This window comes from Mercenaria mercenaria, chromosome 6 (genome assembly GCF_021730395.1).
Source record: "Mercenaria mercenaria strain notata chromosome 6, MADL_Memer_1, whole genome shotgun sequence".
Taxonomy (NCBI): Eukaryota; Metazoa; Mollusca; class Bivalvia; order Venerida; family Veneridae; genus Mercenaria; species Mercenaria mercenaria.
Genome location: NC_069366.1, coordinates 73,139,774 through 73,162,619, shown reverse-complemented (window position 1 = coordinate 73,162,619; position 22,846 = coordinate 73,139,774). Strand labels below are relative to the sequence as shown.

Sequence of the window (22,846 nt, the reverse complement as noted above, 5' to 3'; positions counted from 1 at the left end):
AGATTATCAGCCACTTAAATCAAAACTACAGGAGTAACAACAGAAATGGCAAGAACGAGAAGAGCAGATGGTACAATTGTTAGCGAGAATAGACGGGAAGTAGGCAGAGAAGACCTTGGTACCAGAAAAGTAGAGCTTTTCTGTATTTAAACTTTACTTTGTTGAAATGAGATCCAAACTTCTTGTATATATATAGCCTTATTTATAAACTTTAATGAACTTGAGAGCACCGGAGTGCTAGAGGTAGCAAATACAATGTCACCGAAACATTACCGGAGTCGTACAGCGAATATGCGAATCAAAGCCCCGAACGAGACTCCACACAAAATGTTACAAGACAGAGGAGTTATAGCATTCTCGCATATACATTTGTACTTTAATAAAAGCTGCCTTTTGCATGTGACCAAATATTTAAATGTACAATCAGATATCTTCCATTAATCTCAAATGCTTTTAAAAACAAGAAAACAATTTCAGCTTATTTATAATACGACATGTACTTTTTTTCAATATTTTATAATATCAATGTCACCTATTCATTCTAAATAGCATATTTTGAAATGCAAGCAAAATTAGTCTACAAAAATTCGCCGATTTCAAAATTTGGAACTACTAGTATTGTTACAAATAGGCTAGCACATGATTTGTACAAAACGGAGATAAAGTAATGACAAGAGTACATATTATTGCTGTGTTTACACACGTGCATTTTTTTCATGTACATGAAAACGAGATTTGAGATAAATTAGTCTAAACTTCAAAAAATCTGATTTTTTTTACAAAATCGAAAATATACTAAACATCTGTTGATTTGATATCTCTATATAAATGTGATCCGTTGCTATGATATGTCGCTGCTTTTGTTTTCTTAGATCTGCCTGTAAGGTTGTATATGAAAGTACAGAAACACCCTGTAGCTTCTATGCCTTTGTCAGTGTAATCTTCCATGGCAATGTCATCGTATGGTCCCCAGGAATCAGAGGGTCTTTTTATTTCTTCTGATAACTGAAAACATGTATGAAAATCAAAATCAAATCCATAGAGGAGGATGACAAACCAAAAGCATCCATAAGACATCGTGATCAATTTTAACACTGCAGTTCCAATATATATACACCGCTTTCCTGATTAGATATATGGCTCGAACACGCGGGAACACTCGAGCAATCCGTTTTCCTTATCTTTTCTATGTTTCTGCTGATTTCTAGAAACCTAGATAATTGAAGCATTATGGTCTTTCCCACTTACGACCTCGATGTGAGAGTTACTGTAAATGAATTACTAATTTTCAGCACAGTTACGATCTTCCAGCATTTGTACTGATACTTGAAGTCTTAAGTGGTCCCGAGCATTATTTAAAGTCTGACCGGGCACTTGTGTAGAACAACCGACCTCTTGCAAGATATACTGGTGGCGAATTCGACCTTAATCGCAGAGTGCGGCTCGAATCCACAGCTTTAAGAAAGAGATTTACCGTCCTTGACCACTCGGTCATTGAGGCAGTTTAACAATTAAAAACCGATGATATATATACAAAAAAGTAAACAGTAACATTGAGTGCAATTGTCTAAGATGTGCTATAAATGTTGTTTTTTTTCTCTCTTCTTTTTTTTTTAAAAAAAAAACACCCTTGCTAAGTCGTGAACATAAAATTTTCTAAAACGTGTCCAGGCAGTAACATTTTGGAATGGTGTCCACAAAGTAACATTTGGAAAATAAAATCGCGTTAGTCATTATTGGTCAAATGTGTCAAATCATTTACAATAATAGTAGCAAATTTAATCTCATTTACCTTTTTTGTGGATCTTCCTGTTTTAATCAACTTCAGCACAAGGACGACAACAATAGGAGAGATAACAAGGAAAGCCAGACACCAGCCTAGAGCTTCAGCGAATGCAGGGTAACTATAGCTACCGTATGTTGGTGGACGGTACTGAACAAAAGACTGAATCAGCACTACCTGTAACAGCAGATTCATGCATTAATTCCATTTTGAAATTATTTGAAGATTTTACTTCATTTGAATTTTTTCAATTTATTCAAGGTCCCATTGATTGTAAAGGTATTAGACCTGACTACTTCCGCCATCAATTTGTAATAATTCGCTCTTAAAACAGAGTAATAAATCTACGCGCGGAAATTATTAAAGTGCGTCTTAAATAGAAAACCAAGATTTTTGCAACTGTTTACCAAAGAGCAAGGTCCATGTGTGCATTTGTGCATGGGCATAACATGACAATAGTTAGTTGCACGCAATATCGACAGTGGTACAGCATTCCATAAAGAAACGAATACTGCAAAAGAAGCTTTCTTACGTGATAATGGGAATCAACGGACATGTTATCTTCCGTCTTTTGCTGAAACAGCAACTATTTGATAACTGATGCAACTTACCAAAAAGATACATGGTGAAATAAATGCGCCTGATATCCGCATGAACGTTGGTAGCGGACGACCGACCATTATCTCAATATCCCTGCTCAAACGCTCAGTACCTGATGACAGATCAGAACAATTTGTAACATGGAAAGACAAAGGAATAGATCTGATACTTTCTATACAGGTGCCTTAAAGAGCCTTTAACCTCAGAACATTGCAAACAAAAATCCATTCCAGAACAGTTCCATTTTTTAATAAATGGTCCGTTTTGTTGTAACGAAGCCGAGGCGAAATTGTGGCAAATTGACCCCTGAAACAACAACAAACACACAAACACACATAGGAAACAAAGAGGGCGTTGTTTTTAAATTGTCTCTTTTTTAATTTATTATTATTGTTTGATTAAAAACAGATACTCAACAGCACGCTTATGTTTCCCTTCATAAAATGCAAGGGGTTATTACGCAAGTCCCGGAAATAAATTAATATATTTATAAATTGAATTTCTCTATTGATTACTTTTATAGAACAAAAGAAATGTGTGTTTAGTTCACTTACCATAGACCCAGGTAAACACGACACATTCTATGAAGCAAACAAATAGTAGTGTCCAGGCAGCAGCATACCAGTCTAACAGTTGAAAAAGATACATTCCTCCCTGTTAACAGTCAGAATGAAAATGGTCAACTTTCAATATTAAGACAGTAATGACTGCCGATATTAAGAACTACGTACTCGACCTATAGTTACAGTATAAATATAACCTGTCACGTGACAGTATAAATATAACCTGTCACGTGACAGTATAAGAATAACCTGTCAATATAACCTGTCACGTGACAGTATAAGAATAACCTGTCACATGACAGTATAAATATAACCTGTCACATGACAGTATAGATATAACCTGTCACATGACAGTATAAGAATAAGCTGTCACTTGTTTTTAAGAAAACAAGAATGCGGATTACCTGGTTCTTGATGTGAGATGAAAGAATACTTAATGCTTTAATGAGGGTGGCTGGTTATCATGCAAAATATATGTGTTTACAGTCCTGTTTCAATAAACCATCCGCATTTTATGTTCCATTGTCTTACGTTGCCTGCTTTGTAGCTTGAAGCGGTGCGTTTCTTGTTGTATTTCACCAAGTTTTCATTGTTAACTCCTGTTGTGATGCGAGCTGGTAGTATCTTACACATTATGCATGGCTATAGAAATTACAGATATTTTCAAACGAAAAATTGAAGGGAGAAAAGGATATGACTGTTTCTACGCATACGAGGCAGAATAGTAAAAATTATACATTGAAGTTATAAATGAATAGATTGCACTACAGACTGATCGGACACAGTCTATTGACAGACACGAATGAATAACATGTTGTTAGTGACACTTCTTTTTCTTGAATGTATTTAAGGTAGAATCCTTACCCTCGTGCAAAATGGAATAGTGAGGAGAAAGAAACCGGCGTTGATCAAGGCAATCATAAAAAGTCTTCTTGTACCTTTGAACCATTTTGGGAACATATCTTCCAAGCAGCTCATGACCGTTTCTGTGGATAACACCTGTAAAATGAACCAGTATCAATAAAAGTGTACATTATGCTCTAAATAGGTAAGTATCTTGCCAACGTGCTGTTAACATATTTTGTTTATACAGATCAGCTCACGCGGAAAACCCACATTCCGTTTTTCCTCGAAGGAAAAATCTTGCATAGCGAGGAATTCCTCCGAGTACTACCTAATTCTGACTCGGAGTACCGACTGTTATAGTTTTATTACTTTAGCGGAATTTCGTCGAGTCACTCCGAGAAATTACTTGACGGAACTCCGAGTATAGAGGTAACACTATAATGATTTCCGGTATTTTATGGCCACTCCGCGCGATTCCGAGTCTGTAATAAACAATAAATCAGTCATTTCGAGTGCCGCGAGATGATTTGACGAAACTTCGAGTCAGTATTTCCTTACTTGGACGGATTGTTTTTATATAATTAGCTTGTTCTTTTAATTGAATGTATGAAACTGTTGTGAATTTTTGATATTGAAATAATTTCTGACCATGCGAATTAGATTAAAACGTATATTAATGTATAATAAACTAAATTATTAATTATACGAAATTAAACAAACTTTCAAATCACCACCGTTGAAGTCAAGTGATTTGTTAAATTTTTATATTTAAATAATTTCTGACTTTGCGAATTAAATTTAGGGAAAAAGTCGTATAATAATTTATGCACTTAATTAAGAATAATTTATAAATAGATAAGCTTTAAAATAAAACCCGCTTAAAGTAATTGTTTAGTACGATATTGAAATACATGCGAATTAGATTTAGAAGTAAATTTATGTAGAACGGACTAAATTATTAATCATATTTAATTAAATAAATTTCCGAATGAGCGCCGTTAAAGGAAACTGCTTTGTTAAATTTTGATATAGAAATAATTTCTGCCTTTGCGAATTTAATTTAGAAATCAAGTCATGAAAATGCACTAAATTATGAATAATTTATAACCAGATAAATTTTAAAAATACGCCCGCTAGAAATGTAAATTGTTAAGTATTAAGAATTATATAAAACTAAACAAAATTTTAAATAACTGCCGTTAAAAAATAGTGATTTGTTAAATATTATATTGAAATAGTTTCTGACAGTGCAAATTAGATTTAGAAATAAATTGATGTAAAATGGACTAAATTAGAAACTATATAAGACTAGATAAACGTTAAGATAATGGCTGTGAAAAAAAAGTGACCTTTATTAATTAATGAAAATTATAGGTAGGAGAAATGATTAATTTTCATCATGAAAATGGTCTTTCTATAATTAATTCATTTGGAAGGAATTATCAATAGGATAAAAAAATACTACAGCCGTATCCACTCAAAAAGTGATAAAATATCATAAGTAAACAGAAAAAATGGTTTATTTTAAAGTAGGATAAAAATACTACAGTATTATTTTTATTTAGAAATACTGTGTTATTTCGCCTATCACTATGTAAAATATAATCACCCTGCTCCGATTAATCTGAAATCTGTCCTCGAAGTTTCTCTAAAGCCCATTTAAATTTGTATAGGTAATTAATTATTCGTCTCGGAGTCACTTGAAGGAATTCCGTTAAGTGACTCGGAAACAAAAGAAAACAATATAGGTGTGTATTCCGCTAACTGGATTTCATCTCGAGTCACTTCGAGGATTTCCTTCGAGTGACTTCGCATAAATCCTCGGAGTCAGATAGCGAAATTCCTTGACGGAAAAAGGCTGACTCGAAGAAACTTCGAGTCGGAGCCTTAGTACTCGTTTTGGCCATCCTCCGAGGATCGAGTAGAATGGGTTTTCCGCGTGAGCTGATCTGTACATTCACGTTCCTTGGCAAAATGTAAATTATACAACAACCCTATAAAACGTTTTAAGCCAGAAAAGTGTTACTAGTAACTCATGTTTGTTCCCTGTTCTTACATCTGCATAATCACTAACAGTTTCGGGCTTCAACCAGTTCTTCGGGATTTTGCAATTATTATAAGATAAAAAAACATGATTGTGTTATCCCTAAATTTAAAATCATACTGTATGTACATTTTATACCCTCATTAGTTCACGCATTATTAATTTCGTGTGATTCAGCTTTTAGGATAAATTAAGTCGTGAGAATACCTTTGCTGCACACCTGTTTGTAATCACAGCTAACTAGTAAATGTTCCCAATAGTTTTTCATAAATTTTGACAAATGTAGACCAAGGTTGTTTTATTTTCGGCTAACAGGTATCTTGTCTGTAATAATACAAGTTCATTAATGTTATGATGTTTTATGAAATAAAACAAGATCGGATTTTTCCAAGGGCTTCGATGTCGTGTTGAAATACAACCGGAAGCATTTCCGATAAGAACAGTAGTGATGTTCAATATTGGCCCGATATAAGGGTTTCAAAATTAACGCGATAGTGGCCCGATATTGTTTTCGACAGATAATGCTTACCTTGTCGGTGTTTGATATCGATTGAATGTCATGCCAATACCGTTAACCGATATCGGTTTGCCGGTATTGGTCCGATATACGAAAGCTTTCTGGACTCCCAGAAAATCACATTAAATAGATTTGACTTTATGTTCTTTTGGACAGCACGTGCCATTTCTGTTCTAATAATACAACTGACATAACCCTACTGGTGTTTACTAAAGAACCTATTTGCTTTCATAATATTATTGTATACATAGGTATTAACTATTTCGAAACTGATCTTATTCATTCAACTAAAGTGTAAAAGAATATTTGACAGTTTTAATGGATCCGATTTGTCATCTGAAAGAGTTTAAAATGTCTCGCAATTGCTATAAAGCAAGGTAAATTGGCATATAATATCAATGTAAATCTGAAGCCGTGATACATGTATTAGAAAAGCAAAATGTGAGCCAATAAACACAAAGTTATGACACAAGAACATAAAAATTTGCGTGAAATTATAAAATATGCATTTTGAATCTCCGTGTATCTACACCAGCACCATTTATAAGCTCACCTGTCACGTAGTGACAGTGTGAGCTTTTGTGATCGTCCGTCGTCCGTCCGTCCGTCCGTTCACAATTTCCTTGTGAATATAATACAGACCACATTTTGTATTTGATTTTAATCAAACTTATACACAACTTGTTTGGGCATAATATCTCGGTTCCTTTCGAAAACTGGCCAGAACCCATCATGGGTTCCAGAGTTATGGCCCCTTAAAGGGCTAAAAAATTGCCATTTTTTGGCTTGTGAACACGATAGAGACAACATTTTGCAATCAACTTTAATCAAACTTGCACACAACTTGTATTGGCATTATATCTCGGTTCCTTTTGAAAACTGGCCTGATCCCATCAAGGGTTCCAGAGTTATGGCCCCTTAAAGGACCAAAATTTGCTATTTGTGGCTTGTGAACACGATAGAGACAACATTTTGCAATCACCTTTAATCAAACTTGCACACAACTTGTAATGGCATAATATCTCAGTTCCTTTCGCAAACTGGTCTGATCCCATCATGGGTTCCAGAGTTATGGCCCTTTTAAGGGCAAAAATTTGCCATTTTTGGCTTGTGAACACGATAGAGACAACATTTTGCAATCAACTGTAATCAAACTTGCACACAACTTGTATTGGCGTAATATTTCGATGCCTTTGGTTTAAACAGTATTTTATTTTAGTAAGTATTTATAGGACTCATTTGAAATTTCATTATAATCACTGAGGACTGAGACAATCAGTGTAGATAATACCGAATGATTTATGTCAAATTACCTCCCTTTGTTTCAAATTAAAATGGGTGTATCTCAGTAACCAATGAAGATACTGATTTTAAATGTCATTTATGCCATCAGATGGACTCGGCCAATCAGGGTATATAACTTTTGATTGAATTTATGCCAAATTACCTCCCTTTATTTTATGTAAATGAATATATCTCAGCAGCATCTAATAAGATTGGTTTTAAATATTATTTAAGTCTTCAAGGGTAAGAAATAGTCATGCTAGTACAAAAATGCAGCATTTGAGCCTAGGACCCTCAAACTTGATATGAAGATTGGCCCTGACTAGTATGTGACCAATAGGTCAAAAGGGACTGTTCCAAGAAAATATTTATCCCGATGTTATTTAATGTGTATGCCTATGTGATCTATGTCAAAACTTGATTTTATCATTAAAAGCAATGGTACTCAGGTGAGCGATATAGGGCCATCATGGCCCTCTTGTAGATTATTTCATATACACGAGTTTGGCGAGGCTTTAGGAGTGTATTATTATTCCGCGAAAGTAAAATGCAGTTTTCTCGATTTGAAGCTAATAATATTTTTATTACTTACGCATGTACCCTTATCATTATTCTTATTACAGAAATGAAATAAATATGTTCTTTACCATGACTAACTATTTTTCATATTTACGTGCAGATTTCACAATATTAATTTGGTTTTTGCGTATTAGATATTTTATGCTAGAACACCGTTAAATCATGTTTGATTCCTCCTTTAGCATCTGCAGAATCCTTTGGGCTCGGACACCAACCAATTCCTTGTTATAACACGACAAAACGTATACTTATACGCGTATACGTTCTCGCAAGGGTACTACATCATAAAAGATGTACATGTAGACAGAATTGAAACTTCGTATCAGTGTGGAGAATTTGTAATGGCAAAATGATGTACACAACGCTAATCTATTATCATTTACTATGATATATTGCATTTAATTACAATATCGTAGTTTAAATTTTGAGTTTATGGTCTAAGCTGAAATAGGAAATTGATTCGAATATTATCCACTTGGAGTGTACATTTTTGTCTCTGAAAATAGGTTAAATCGAAAAAAGAAGGTTAAATCAAATTTAAGAAATGACTAGGATACAAAATAGAGAGTTGTTCCAACGACAGTCGGCAGAGAATGTGTATTAAGCTCATGTTGCAACAGAGAACAGTACTGAACAATTTTGACAAAACAAAACATGTTTAGTAAGTATTTGCTCAGTAATGACGATTTTGTGAAATGATGCATGTTCCTAGTTTTATAAAGTATGTATAGCTTATACGATTTCAATAAAACCTACAAATTACCTGTGCATCAAGCCCCACAAGAATTAGGTTAACGAAGAAAACTGCTGACCACACTTGGGGTAGCGGGAAATACGTAAAAGCTGTTGGGTAAACGGTGAAACCTAATGATAACCCTGAAATTGTAAACAAATACCGATACTCAATAAAGTGATTTTATGATTTTATTTATATCACTGTTATCAATATAACATTATTTCTCGAAATAAAACCTTGTTTAACAGCGTCATATATGATGGTACTTCCAAGAACTTCGATGTCGTGCTGAAATACAACCCCCAACATTTCCGATATTGTTGTTTTACTACATCTGAACATAGTAATTTTTAGAAAGACTAAACAACCTGCAAACAAAACTCCATAGGAGTTTGGTTAAATATATACATATGCACATAAGCTGTGGTGTGCCATTACATCGAGGACAGAGAAATTGTTTTCGCGTGTCATTGCCTTGAGAACATAGAAACCCTTGTTGTGTACCATATCCTCGGGAACAGTGCAACTCTTGCCGCGTGCAATTACCTCGAGGACAGAGAAACTATTGCCGTTACTACGTTCCTGGGATGACAGATTTCTCTAGGTCGAGACGAAGGTCGTGTACCACACGACGACAGGGAACATACCTACATACCTAAGTTGCAGTTTCCTCCAGACCGAGACCACTTTCGTGTACCATTACACCGAGGACAGAGAAACTCCCTGCATTCATGAGGTGACAGTTTCCTCCAGATCTCGATCACCATCGTGTGCCAGTACTTGTATATCGAGGACAGAGAAACTGTCTACTGACCTGAAGTGACTGTTTTCTCCAGATCTCGGTCACCATCCTGTGCCATTATATCGAGGACAGAGAAACTCGCTCCTTACCTGAAGTGACTGTTTTTTCCAGATCGAGGCCACTGTCGTGTGCCATTACACCAAGGATAGAGAAACAGATGAGACCATTCATTACAGCTGATAGAAAATCACAAAACGTTGATAAAACGGAATACCTGTTAAGTAAATAAGATGACTTAAGCGATATATTGACTGAATCATAGGGTTATATTTTAGGGAAGTGAAGAGGCCCAAGCAGAATAGTTTACAAAAGCTACCTATGACATGCCACGGCTACTTAATATGATAAAATGCCCCATGTGCAGTATAACAGACCATTAATACCAAGTAAGTCGAAATTTTCCAGATACTTGTTTTCGAGGTATGTAACTCAAATGTTCAAATTACTAACTACTAGTGTACAGAAGATGTACCGGTTCGGGCCAAAATAAGGTACTTTGTGAAATACCACTGTCACACATACGGCGCGGATAGCTACGTCTAGCCACGGATAGAAACGTAGTAATCCGTATCGATCCGTACCTGAGCCGTACCTTAAAGTAGTAATCCGTATCAATCTGTTCCAATCCGTACGGCTCAGGATCGATACGGGTTACAACGATTCTATCCGTGGCTAGACGTAGCTATCCGCGCCGTATGTGTGACTGGGGTATAACCCTCGATAACACCGGAGCATTAGTGCCAGATGCGTTTTATCTATCATCATGAAACTCGAAATTTCCACATATTCACTCGTAATTTCGAATAAATATATGTACATGTAAATGTAGGGAGATATCCTAGATACATTTTCAAATCTGGAGTAGCTCTAGACGTTAAGGTAGGCCATACGTTGATGTATTGTAGTATATGTTCTGCTCCACACATGCTGGGTACAATATATAGACCTGCAGGTGTGTGTATCCAGTTTATATTTTTACAATCTAACAGTGAACAGAGTTTTCCTGTTAACAGTATTGCCTTTGTGTCCATGTTTTGCGTATAGAAAAGTTCGATACTAAGTAAAAATTTCGGGGGTATTTAGTTGTGGACACTACAAAAGTAGATTCTGCCAGTAAACGGAAATTTATCAACCTTATGACATTTCCGTGAAACTTGTTATGACTTCCAATCATGGGTATGGTCCCCCAGCCTGGTCCAAGAGTATAACATGCCATCAACGCGGCCTCTAGCCAAACCTGGGAATGAGACAGAGAAGTACTGTAAAGACGGTGACAGACTGATCACTACAGTTACAGTAAGTAACAGACTGTCGTGTAAGTATTTGTCTGTAAGATAAATTGTAAGATATTTTTGCAGTCAAAAGCAGGAGTTTCACAAACATTAAGATTTGGACATATCTTTGTCATGTAATTTATATTTTCTTTTTCAGTAGACAATACACTTTCAAATGATACCGAAGTTATATTAGCTTACCAGGCATCAACATTTGATATATTTTAATAGCACTGTTATATAGAACTTGCTTATTTGTGGATTGGATACCTTAAACATGCTGAAATTGAATAAAACATGGTTTATGCTACCCACCTACTCTCACTTCTTTGAAAATGCTAAAAAATATCGGCGAACAGTTGGCAGGGCGGATATGAACATGGGACATGGGACTTACCCGAAGTGTCAGTGAGACAATATGACAAAATATTTAATGGAAGCGCTCATATCTTTTGATACATTTTGCTATGGAATGACATACTATGTAATAGAAGAATATATATGTCTTTAGGGTATATTTTCTTGTCGAATGGTGAAGTCTTTAAAGAGAAGTGCGTACCTTTGGATCAGTTATCCTGTCGAATGTTGGAGTGATGTAGTACAACATACCAGTAATGGCTCCTTCAAGCATCAGGGAACGGACCCATATGATCAACATTAGAATTATAGGCACAAATACTGTCACAAACATAACCTAGAAATAATGATAATTAGAAATATATTTCATACAAACATGTAGATGTCTAGCATAATGAGACTTTTATACAGGGCAAATAAAAATACCATTCTCCTTAAATAACTGCTTACATTATCGCCAACAATCTTAGAGCTAGTGAAGCTGGGGTGTAAACAGACTCGAACGTCCTTGTTAGATGCGGGCAAACCACAGTGGTAATGTAAACAGACTCGAGCGGCCTTGTTAGATGCGGGCAAACCACAGTGGTAATGTAAACAGACTCGAGCGTCCTTGTTAGATGCGTGCAAACCACAGTGGTAATGTTAACAGACTCGAGCGTCCTTGTTAGATGCGGGCAAACCACAGTGGTAATGTAAACAGACTCGAGCGTCCTTGTTAGATGCGGGCAAACCACAGTGATAATGTAAACAGACTCGAGCGGCCTTGTTAGATGCGTGCAAACCACAGTGGTAATGTAAACAGAATCGAGCGTCCTTGTTAGGTGCGTGCAAATCACAGGGATAATGTAAACAGACTCGAGCGGCCTTGTTAGGTGCGTGCAAATCACAGTGATAATGTAAACAGACTCGAGCGGCCTTGTTAGATGCGTGCAAATCACAGGGATAATGTAAACAGAATCGAGCGTCCTTGTTAGGTGCGTGCAAATCACAGGGATAATGTAAACAGACTCGAGCGGCCTTGTTAGGTGCGTGCAAATCACAGGGATAATGTAAACAGACTCGAGCATCTTGTAAAATACAGGCAAACAACACAGGTAATGAAAACAAACTCATATATTCCTGTTTTATGTATGCACAATACATAACTAATGAAAGTCACATTCGTCCTTTTAATTTCTTTTTTTTTTAATTCTGAAATGAGACATAGGTGATTTACTGTCATGTTAACATTTAGATATTATAAAAATCTTTCGTCTTATATAGTCATCAACTTGGTAACAAAAACCCCATGGCTCTGTCGACTGCAGTTTTAATGTCTGATGTAGTGTGTTTTAACATGCGAATAAAGAAAGCTCACTTTTGCTCCCCCTAGCATAGTCATTTTGTGTGTTTGATTGTATCTTAATAATTTTACTTCCATTTTACCTTTTCAATTGATTTAATACTTTTAATCATACACAGAGAGACTAACAACCGCCAGATAAAGATATAAAGAACAAAGTTCCAGAGAATACCATCAAAATCACCAAGACCAGATGACAGCTGAAGGACCTTGTATCTGAAAAAGAATGGTTGCGTATTCGGTGTCGTCTGCAGATGCTCGCGTCACTGATTTTTAATCATTTCAATGTCGGTTAATAATATCTTTAAATGTAAAGGCAAATTTGATGAATTATATATAATAGCAGTTAATAATCTATTTATGTTTTTGCATGGTTTAAGACTGTTGTATGCCGATCCATTTATAAATAGAGTATATTTAAAATAAGGGTCTACAAATGCAAGCCAAAAAGCCTGCAGTTAGAAATCTGAAAAGATTAAAATATTTTACTGCCAAAACTGTTCGGCAGCTGTCATTTTCGTCACATCTGTAAAGTTGTCGACAGGAATATTCAATTCGGAATGATAATACGTTGTGTTTATGTCACGTTCAGTAACGTTAGACGTGAAATTGTCAGTTTTCATAGTTACGCATCCTTGTTCGTTCCATTGATGATTACAGCCAATCCAAGGTAATTCGGCTTGAAATGTGTTCACAAAGTACTCCAGGATCCACGCTCTCAAAATATTGTAGTACACATTGTTCAGCAAATTTATCACAAGCAATGTATATCCGATACCTTAAATATACAAATTGAACAGTAGCTAAGTATAGTCGCTACCTTAAATATACAATCCGAACAGTAGCTATGAAAAATTGAAACCTTAGATTTACAACAGTAGCGATGTATATATGAGACCTCGGACAAACTTAACACATGATTTGTTTGATGTTGGTTCTGAATAGAAAAATCCTGTTTCACGAATGTTTTATGAAGGAATGGTAGAGGATAAATGCAAATACAAACAAGGAGCACTTCGCATGTGAAAAAGAAATTCGCCTTCTATTACATCCGTTGCATTACTTCGAACGACCTTTCTGCCGAGAAACCCAATACAGGTCTGAGTACATAATTAACAATATGGAAACAAAGATATGAGCTCGACCAAGTATTAAACAAAAAGATTAAACTTGATTTTGAGAAGCGGACTGCTAGCATTGAGCAAAGATGTTCTGTAGAATAGAACATAACATAACAGAACAGTATAGAATAGAATAGAATAGAATAGAATAGAACATATGGCATTGAACATATTTTATTAGTCGGTTATGGGTCATCACTGGTATATAAATCAAATATAAATGTAAAATATTTGAATTTTACAACATAACAAAGGCTTGTTTCTGTATGAAAATCTATGAAATATACGTTTTAATTCTTTGACCTGGTAAAGATCAGTTTTCGAATAATCATGCAAAGTCTGAGAAACTAAAACGAGGGCGCTTAACAGTTTTTTAAATCTGCTCATTTAAAGTTAGGATGAAAATTTATTTTCATAGAATCAGATATATAAATGTATTTCTGGCAGTGAGAAATAACAAAAGCCTCGGAAACCAGATTATGCTTTACCTACTTTACTCGCACTTTACAGAGGCACTTAGCAAAACACTCAGATTACATGTAATAAATGTAATGTCAATGTATAATATCCAAAGTCATTATCTCAAAAATACAAAGTTTATCAAGTTTGTATAGTCTTGGTGGGTCTTTTTAAGACCTTTATACAAATCACACAATTATTAAAGAGAGGAAATTATTAATTGTCCCAGGATTAATTTAATTAGTGTGGTTTTAAAGCGAATCGACACAAAAAGGCAATTTATCGCCGAATATTTGATTTAAGTACCTTTAAAGAATGGTGCTATACTCCACATGCTAAGAGGCCCCTTTCCGGAGAACTGCGATACAGACACTTCAAAGAACAACATTGGTAGCCCAACCAGCACCATAAACAATGCAAATGGTAGCAGGAAAGCTCCTGAAATCAGAATAATGGTTTATATATATATACGCAAGTACAAAAGAAGTTTGTATATAAGTATATTTTGTGCACGTATGACTATAATATTTTGAAAATAGTAATGTGTTCTAAATTTTGACACCCAAGAAACTCGTACGCGTACAATTATGAAATTTCAATCATTCTACAATAAAATTATCTTGTAAATCTATTGCGTTTGACAACAAGAGCACCGCAGTGCGGAACAATATACGCCCGAAGGTATGACCTTTAACCCCAAAGGTTGACATTGACCTTGAAGCGAGCCATCCGAAACATGAGCTCTGCACGTCGACTCGATGTTGTGAACATTTGTACCAAGTTTCTTTGAAATCTTTCAAGCAGTTCAAGGTTTACTGAGCGGACACGAAACAAAGTCATATGACATTTGACCCCTAGGTGTGACCTTGATCTTGAAGCGAGCCATCCAAAACATGCGCTCTGCACGTCGTTTCGATGTAGCACTTTGTCTAAAACATGTGCATGGCACATCGTCTTATTATGAGAAATATTTCTACCAAGTAATATTAAAATTCCTTGATGGATTGTGGAGTTACATAATGGACAGGTAAATTGATCTCCAATTGTTATTTTGTTGCACATGGAAATTTTGTCTATGGGGGAATTATGAGGTTATGAGGTTTATTGTTATTCTTCAACGGATGGCAGAAGTATGGACCAGGCACGAGACAGACCCTGTTAATGCCATGCTTATATTTGTTCTCTAAGTGTTACCTTAACCTTTAAGCAAGGGATCTGAAAGTTGTACATGATACACCATCTTATTACCGGAAATATTTGTGCCAAGTAATAGTAAAATCCTTGGATGAATTGCTGATATACAGAAATTGTTGATATATGACCCTGAAGTGTGACTTACCTTTCAGCTATGGGTCCAGGTTTTGCCTATGATACGTCATCTCATTAAGGCAAACAATTGTGACAAGTAATTTTAAATTCCCTTGTTGAATTCTATAGTTCATGAAACTGGTTTTAAAACAATAGGGGCCCGAAATGAAAATTTAACAGTTAAATGCTAATAAAGTAAGTATATTTATATGAATTAAAATACATAACATTTTGTTTACGGTCGGGTAATATCAACGGCCTTGATCTATAATACAATACGTTACCTACCAGTGTCCCTGTTAAACGAGAAAACGGACACGGCTATTATATCCTATTGTTAAATACTAGTAAGTCACGCGGAACGGGTGTTGATATTGACACAATCACATAATTTTTGGCGTTTTCGAAATGTATACAAACAGAAGAATAGTCAGTGTATACAACGTTTTAGATGTAAACAATAAGTTTTCGTTGGGCCGAGCGGTAATGCGTTCAGTTTCGTTTTTTCCGTCTTGAGTTCGATTCTCAGACTCCTCCTTTTGGGGTGACATACAATAATTGTAGCGTCCGTTCGTTAGTTCGTGCGTACCGAATTCGTGTCCGATCTGTAAGCTTGTTATTCATGGATGGATTTCAAAATGACGGCACAAAATGATCAGTATGACATGACAATGTGTCTCGTGCAAGAACCATAAATCAACTTATCTTACTTTTTGAATTATCTCCAATGTGTAGAGTGGGGCGCATGCACTTTTTCAAAATAGTCTCTCGTGATTTTTATGCTCCCCGAAGAGCGAGCATATAGTTGCCGCTTTGTCCGTCCTTCCGTCCGTCCGTCACTCTTTTGTCCGGAGTATAACTTGAAAAGTATTAATGGCATTTGATTGAAACTTCACATAATCATAGAGGTGCAGTGTCAAACTACCTTACCTAGTTTTTTTTTTAATTATCTCCCTTTATTATACAAAGTAAGGTTTGTCCGGAGCATTGAAATTTCACAAAATGATAGAGGCCATTGACGGGAAGTGCAGTGTCAAGGAACCATAGTCTACTTTAACTAGTTTTTTAATTATCTCCCTTTATTACCCAAAATAATGCTTGCCGCTAAACTCTCTGGCATGAAAATGGAACAGTATCTTCATGCTTCATTTTATCTTTATTTTGTTTTGTTATTTTTTCCAACCAGATAATGTCACTAGTATAAGTAGTGCACAGTTCTTCCTCTACTTTGATGTTTTTGTTATTTTCAAGGTTTATTTTTGCCGTTTTATTAAAGAACAAACGCAATACTTTGATGTGATCGCATTATGTTATATTGCAATAACATGACTGCACATTTATAATAAATTCATAAACCATTTGTATAAACATAAAGATAAGATCACTGTCACTAGTATGAAATTTTTCTTTATTATGATTTTGGAAAATATTTCTTTTGTAAATAGAATTAAATTATCGAGTTATCACAATAGCATTCTACTTTAAAACAAAATATATACGAATGGAGATTGTTGGCGTGTTATTTGAGAAAGGGCTTAATATAATGTTGTTAGAACTTGTTGCCAAACCCCTTTACTTTTGTATTATTGTAATTCTATGTATCTACTTGCATCTATATAAGCAATAAAATATGGTAAAAAAATTAGAGGAATAAAAGGAAATGTGATTATTCTAGTAGTTTCTTGTGACGGTTCGGATTTTGCATCCGTCGAAAAAGTTTTCTTTCCTTCTTCTTTCCTTTTGCATTTCATAAGAATTATGTTTTTGATCTGGTTTGTGTTATTCTCACTTCATTATTTTGTACTAAATCAGCAACATCTTCAAATTTATCACTGAGTATTTTTCTTTGAGCCACACCATAAGAAAACCAACATAGTGCATTTGCGACCAGCATGGATCCAGACCAGCCTGCGCTTCAGGATCCATGCTTGTTCACTAACGGTTTCTCCAATTGCAGTAGGCTTTGAAAGCGAACAGCATGGATGCTGATGCGCAGGCTGGTCTGGATCCATGCTGGTTGCAAATGCACCATGTTGGTTTTCTCATGGCGCGGCTACTCTAAAGTGAAGTATAAAATTGTCCTAGAGTTTATAAAACTAATACATGTTGCTTTAAATGTCAGAGGAAAACAAAAATAAAAAACAAATCATAATATATCATATTCAGGTGAAGTGTATTTATACATAAATATGAGCGATTTGTTTCTGTATTTGTAAACAAGTTTGATCTAAATTAACAAACATGATTGATCTCATACTAGTTGAGAAATTTGCAGTTAAATGCAGTTTTAACAAGCAAAGTCAATGAATTTATATCCCAATCTGAAAAGGCTATTTCGTGAATGATTTTTAAAGCTATAACAAATAAAAGGCAATACCTAGATGCAGTTAGAGAAGAAATCCCGAAGAAATTGCGCGTGCACCGCCCTATAGTGACCTATATTTGTATCAATATCATACGTGAGCAACAGTCTTGTGCTAATAGGTCTAAAACACTTTTTGAATTATAAGAATTTTCTATTTCGGACGGACGCAACGACGGACGCGCGCACGCACGCGATTATGCACCGTGTTAATACTGTGCGACTTTATACTGCGCGAATGCCACTACCTAGAGATATTATACTGGGTGAAATTTAAGAAATAATTTAAAGCAACAGAGTGTTTTAACACTATTTATGCACGATGGGCAGTTATACGTCGGGCGTATTAACTTCACGAGGACGCAGTAGATAAAATAAAGAAGCGCTCTTTCATGGTCGCAACAAAAAACGTGACGTCATTCTAGCGTAAGAGCGTTTTAACAGAGACAAGCATATTATAATTAAGAAATGATTTATAGCAAAGAGTGTTTTAACACTATTTATGCACGATGGGCGGTTATACGTCGGGCGTAATAATTTAACGAGGGCACATTACTGCCGAGTGTATAATTATACATAAGCAATCGTTCCCGTGATTTCACAGATAACGAATATGTAAGAGATCTTTGTACAGTTATCTTGCAATTCACTTCTGATACTTTTCAGATAGAGCAAATTTGAAAACAACTGGCAATGATGCCCTGTCGGAAGAAAAATGGCAAAGTTACCTCTCTCCAACGCTAACCTACCTCCTCCATTTCGGAAAACAAGATAAGGAAATCTCCAGAAATCCGAGGTTCCCATAGAATAACCTAATAGTGAAACCATGAAACTACAAGATCCGGAAAACTGAGACTTTTTCTTCATTCCGGATATGTCACTGTCACGAGAATTATCGCTTTCTTTGCTTTCTTTTGAAGGGTTATTGTCCTCCCGTAGCGGCGTTCCTTCACATTCATCCATGTCTGCAAAGAAAATGTCTGGTACAGCGTTTCAGAACGATGTCAACTTTAGGAAACAAGTTTTAAAATTAACAAATGTTCTCTGAGACACCGCAACGTTCGTAAAATTGTCCAAATTTAAATAAAATAATTAATTTTGCTATTCAGCAAAAATTATATATCTCAAAATTCAACCAAATAATCCTTTTCAACGCGTCGGGTCACATCTAAAAATAACATGAACATGTAGTTTCAAAACTTTGACAAGTGTATATCTGTCTACAAAATGCGATACAATCGTACTGAACAACACAATTGAAAATAAAACAGAAAGTCATTAAGTCAACAATCGTTAAGACTATATATGCTTTGTATTTGCTAACAGATAAAAAGGTCAAATTTCAGTATGAATACAATGTGCTTTATAACGTTAAACTTAACACTACTAAAACTATTAAGGCGTAAAAAAAAAGTTGTTTGTTTCCGGTGGCCCGACCTACCCTATTTTTTTACCGCCGACCCTAAACATTTTTAGCGGTAAAATCGGGCCGCATATTTTTGCAAATAAGTATATTATTATTTTTATAGCTCTTTGCACGAATGGACTACTCTACCGATCGGGCGAGTGGTTTTGTACGTGGTAACTTTACCAAATTGAGAAATTAATACATCAGGCAAAATTACCTGGATTGGCTGGAATTTACCCGCGAATCGTAAAAATATCAAAACGTCATGCTGGTAATTTTCCATTCCACAAACACGTGCGCCCTATCGTAATATCTTATTTACATCGCGGTTACTTTTGACACAATAAACGCGCGTGGTGCATTCATTTTTTCAATGTAATCGCTTCAGATTTTCAACACCGCTTGAGAACTAATGCAGTTTGAGTTCTATAACAATTTTAATAAGATATCGACAGGAATGTAGGCAAAATTCTTTAAAAACGATCAGATTTTCATATAATGTTTTGTAAAATTTCAAACAGCGCGATCTTGATTATTTACTTCTTTCTTAAAGTAAATAAACGGTATATACTATGGTAATAAAATTCAGACTCTTGACCAGAATGTACAAAAAACACAATTAAAAAATCTTAAATAATGAAAAAGCGGCAGCAATTTAAATACATGGCGTAAAACGATTTTTGGCAAACAGATTTCTGTTAGCACGGCAGAATAGGTTACGTGACCTCGTGAACGTAAATAGAAATGTGGTTTTAAAATAAAGCAGTATGATGTTGCGGATTTTAATAAGCTTTAAATTATTCATAGTACATGTATTTTTTGATACAACACTTTGTTAGATATTCTTTTCAAACAATAATGTAAATTCCTTGAGGACAAATAGGTCACAGAGGTAGGCTATCCACTATCATCGTTCACGACACATTTACATGTCAGTTTATTCGGGATATTGCACATTCGCTTTTAAAAAAAAAATAAAGAAAAAACTTTTTATTGATTTCTTCTCAACAATTTAAGGAATCGAGAAAGTACGATCAGACAGTGATGTGTCACATGGCGCGAAAACATGACGTAATGCCATGACAATCTCGGGCAACTATACCGCTTTGATCTCCACTCCAGATGCCATAATAACCGACACACTTCTTTTAGCTCTTTGAGTGGGTGTTAATTGATGATGAAAACAAGGCGTATTACTTAGTTTATCATCAGAATAATTACCGATAATTGTTATTTTTTTTTCACTTTCAACACGGGTCGACGTCGGGTGGATGATGATTATTGTGTCCATATTTTGGGACACTTTTCAAAATAATTATTTTTCGGGATAACAGATTGCTACAGTCTTCATTTTTAATTATTTTAGAAATAAGTCCTGTTTCTTTGAGCCATATGAAGTTATGACGTCTACAACATCACAATTTATGTGATAGAATTGGAGGTCCACTAAAGTCTGAGCAAGTCTACTAGATTTCAGCAGTTGGTGGACCTGCTGTAAAAAGTTAAGGTCGAGGCCTGCAGAGTCTTGAAAAGTCAGGTTTTAGATGGGATTTACAGGGTTTTCCCTAGCCCCCAAAAAGGTGGTAAATTTACCACTTTTCGAGGTCCCCCTTTTCTTAGCAAAGGGGGGCATGAGTTTTCCCCAAAAAACAATTTTTCAAATTAATTAAAAGTTAATCAATTTAAACTATTAAAAGCCCAAAAGAGTATCAAAGTATTCAAGCAAATCCAAACATGTCCCCCAAAATAGTCTCTTTTTTTTTCCAGAAAAATAAATTTAGGGGGGCATAAATTTCCTAGGGAAAACCCTGGATTTATAGTAGTAAGACGTTGAACAACCACTTGCAGCTTTATTAATTCACAATTTGGGCATACCAGTCAAATCTCCATTGTCTAGCATTTCCAGTTAATCCAGAATTTTAGACTGGGGTAGGGGGTGATGGTATTAATCTCAATGCAGATCAAAGATGCAAATCATATTCCTGGACAGTGTGCTTTTACTTGGTTTTAGTTTGAAATATAAATGTTGGTTGTTGAATAATATTCAGTATTAAAATTATTATTTAAAGAGAGAATCCACAGCAAGATTTCATTCAAGTTTCATGTTTAATCAAATATAAACCATGTTCTCCGCAAGTAATTGCCAACTTCTCCACATGAATTAGTGGCGGAGAATGAATGATATAGGACATAACGATCCTATGACCATTTGATCCGTAGATCGACTGCTCTACCTATTGAGCTAATCGGATTGGCTACTCTGGAAATGAAAAAACAACAACAACAAAACACAAACATAAAGCAAATATTTATTTCATAATATTTAAATACACAATCAAATGGCATTTTATATTGCTAAAACATCATCAAAGTCATTGTACATTCAGGTGTAAATCAAACATAACTATAGGATGCATGTTTATAAGGTTTATAATCTCCCTGTTTGAAACTGCGATGGTGTTGGGTTTAAAAAAAAAATGCCTACCTACCTACCCTATTTTTTTTGGCCATGTCACTGGAAACAAACAACTTTTTTTTTAGGCCTAAAGAGAAATGACACCATGCTTATAATTATGCCATCCTTATGGAGAGAGTTTCAAATAAGCTTTCAGCTTCCTACTCAATCCTGTATGCTTTTTTGATATATGTACATGTTGTAAATGAATTCTGATTAATAAAACCATCAAATTAATCAACGGTGAAAAATGACTTTGACATCTTTTTGATATGAATAACAGTAAATTTCATCATACGCCCGGACGTAAAATAAAGCGCAACTTAAAATTGGCGTTTCTAATGGCGTAGAAAAAAAATGGTGTATTTGAACTATTCAGTCCGAATGTACTCAGTTATGCTGCCCCGCCATCCCCATCGTGCAAGTTCTTTTACATTTTATTCTAACATAGTTCGATTTGTGTGTCAGTTAAAAAATATCTTGTATAGAAAGAAAAAAACTGTTACTTTCATATAAACTACTTTAGTACTCTCTTCTCCGGGAGAATGAACACACAATTTGGCACCATTCACAAAATCACACCAACAAAATGGCACCAACCGCAAAACAAATCAAAATCAGCAATCAAAATGTCAAGAACAACATTCTGTTATAGGTCAAACTTTTTTTCTGACTTGCTAGGCCATTTTTGGTAAATTTAAAGATGTTATAAATTAAAATCATTTACTTTTTTATCAATGAAGAAAATTAAATACCTTTATAACTGTGTTCTGTTCCTTATATATCATCATCAGAGTTTTCCACTTCACAAAATTTATCAGTTTTAAAACGATGGACTGTTAATATTAATTGTAGATATTAATCTACCGTTCTCATTTTCTTTATAATTGCTTAAATATACAAATGACTTTCATCTCTTAACATCAACAACGCGTAAGAAAACTCAAATTCCGTTGACAGGTCAAATATGTGAGTGCAACTCCTAGTTAGCGTAAACGAACGCGCT

The 22,846-nt window shown here is 35.1% G+C and overlaps 1 protein-coding gene across 1 annotated transcript; it reads right to left on the bottom strand.

Moving 5' to 3' along the window:
* On the bottom strand, positions 1–22,846 carry LOC123548608 (sodium-dependent dopamine transporter-like). The gene is made up of 14 exons (XM_045336029.2): positions 22,596–22,846; positions 18,727–18,942; positions 14,614–14,745; positions 13,217–13,505; positions 12,811–12,943; positions 11,588–11,722; positions 10,888–10,991; positions 9,844–9,968; positions 8,980–9,092; positions 3,811–3,945; positions 2,938–3,037; positions 2,395–2,495; positions 1,793–1,960; positions 1–1,005 (listed from the first exon to the last, which is right to left on the bottom strand). Exons 2-14 carry the CDS (start codon positions 18,938–18,940, stop codon positions 796–798), a joined length of 1,959 nt encoding a protein of 652 aa, XP_045191964.2. The 5' UTR covers positions 18,941–18,942; positions 22,596–22,846; the 3' UTR covers positions 1–795.

Bases quoted from the DNA above. Each gene is read 5' to 3' on its own strand.
- LOC123548608 (XM_045336029.2), bottom strand. From the start codon at position 18,940: ATGGATGAATGTGAAGGAACGCCGCTACGGGAGGACAATAACCCTTCA. The intron at 12,944-13,216 runs GTAAAATATTTT...ATTCTTTTTCAG, and splicing joins GCTGCCGAACAGTTTTGGCA to ATACAAGGTCCTTCAGCTGT. The intron at 3,946-8,979 runs GTAATTTGTAGG...TTCATTTTACAG, and splicing joins TTGTGGGGCTTGATGCACAG to GTGTTATCCACAGAAACGGT.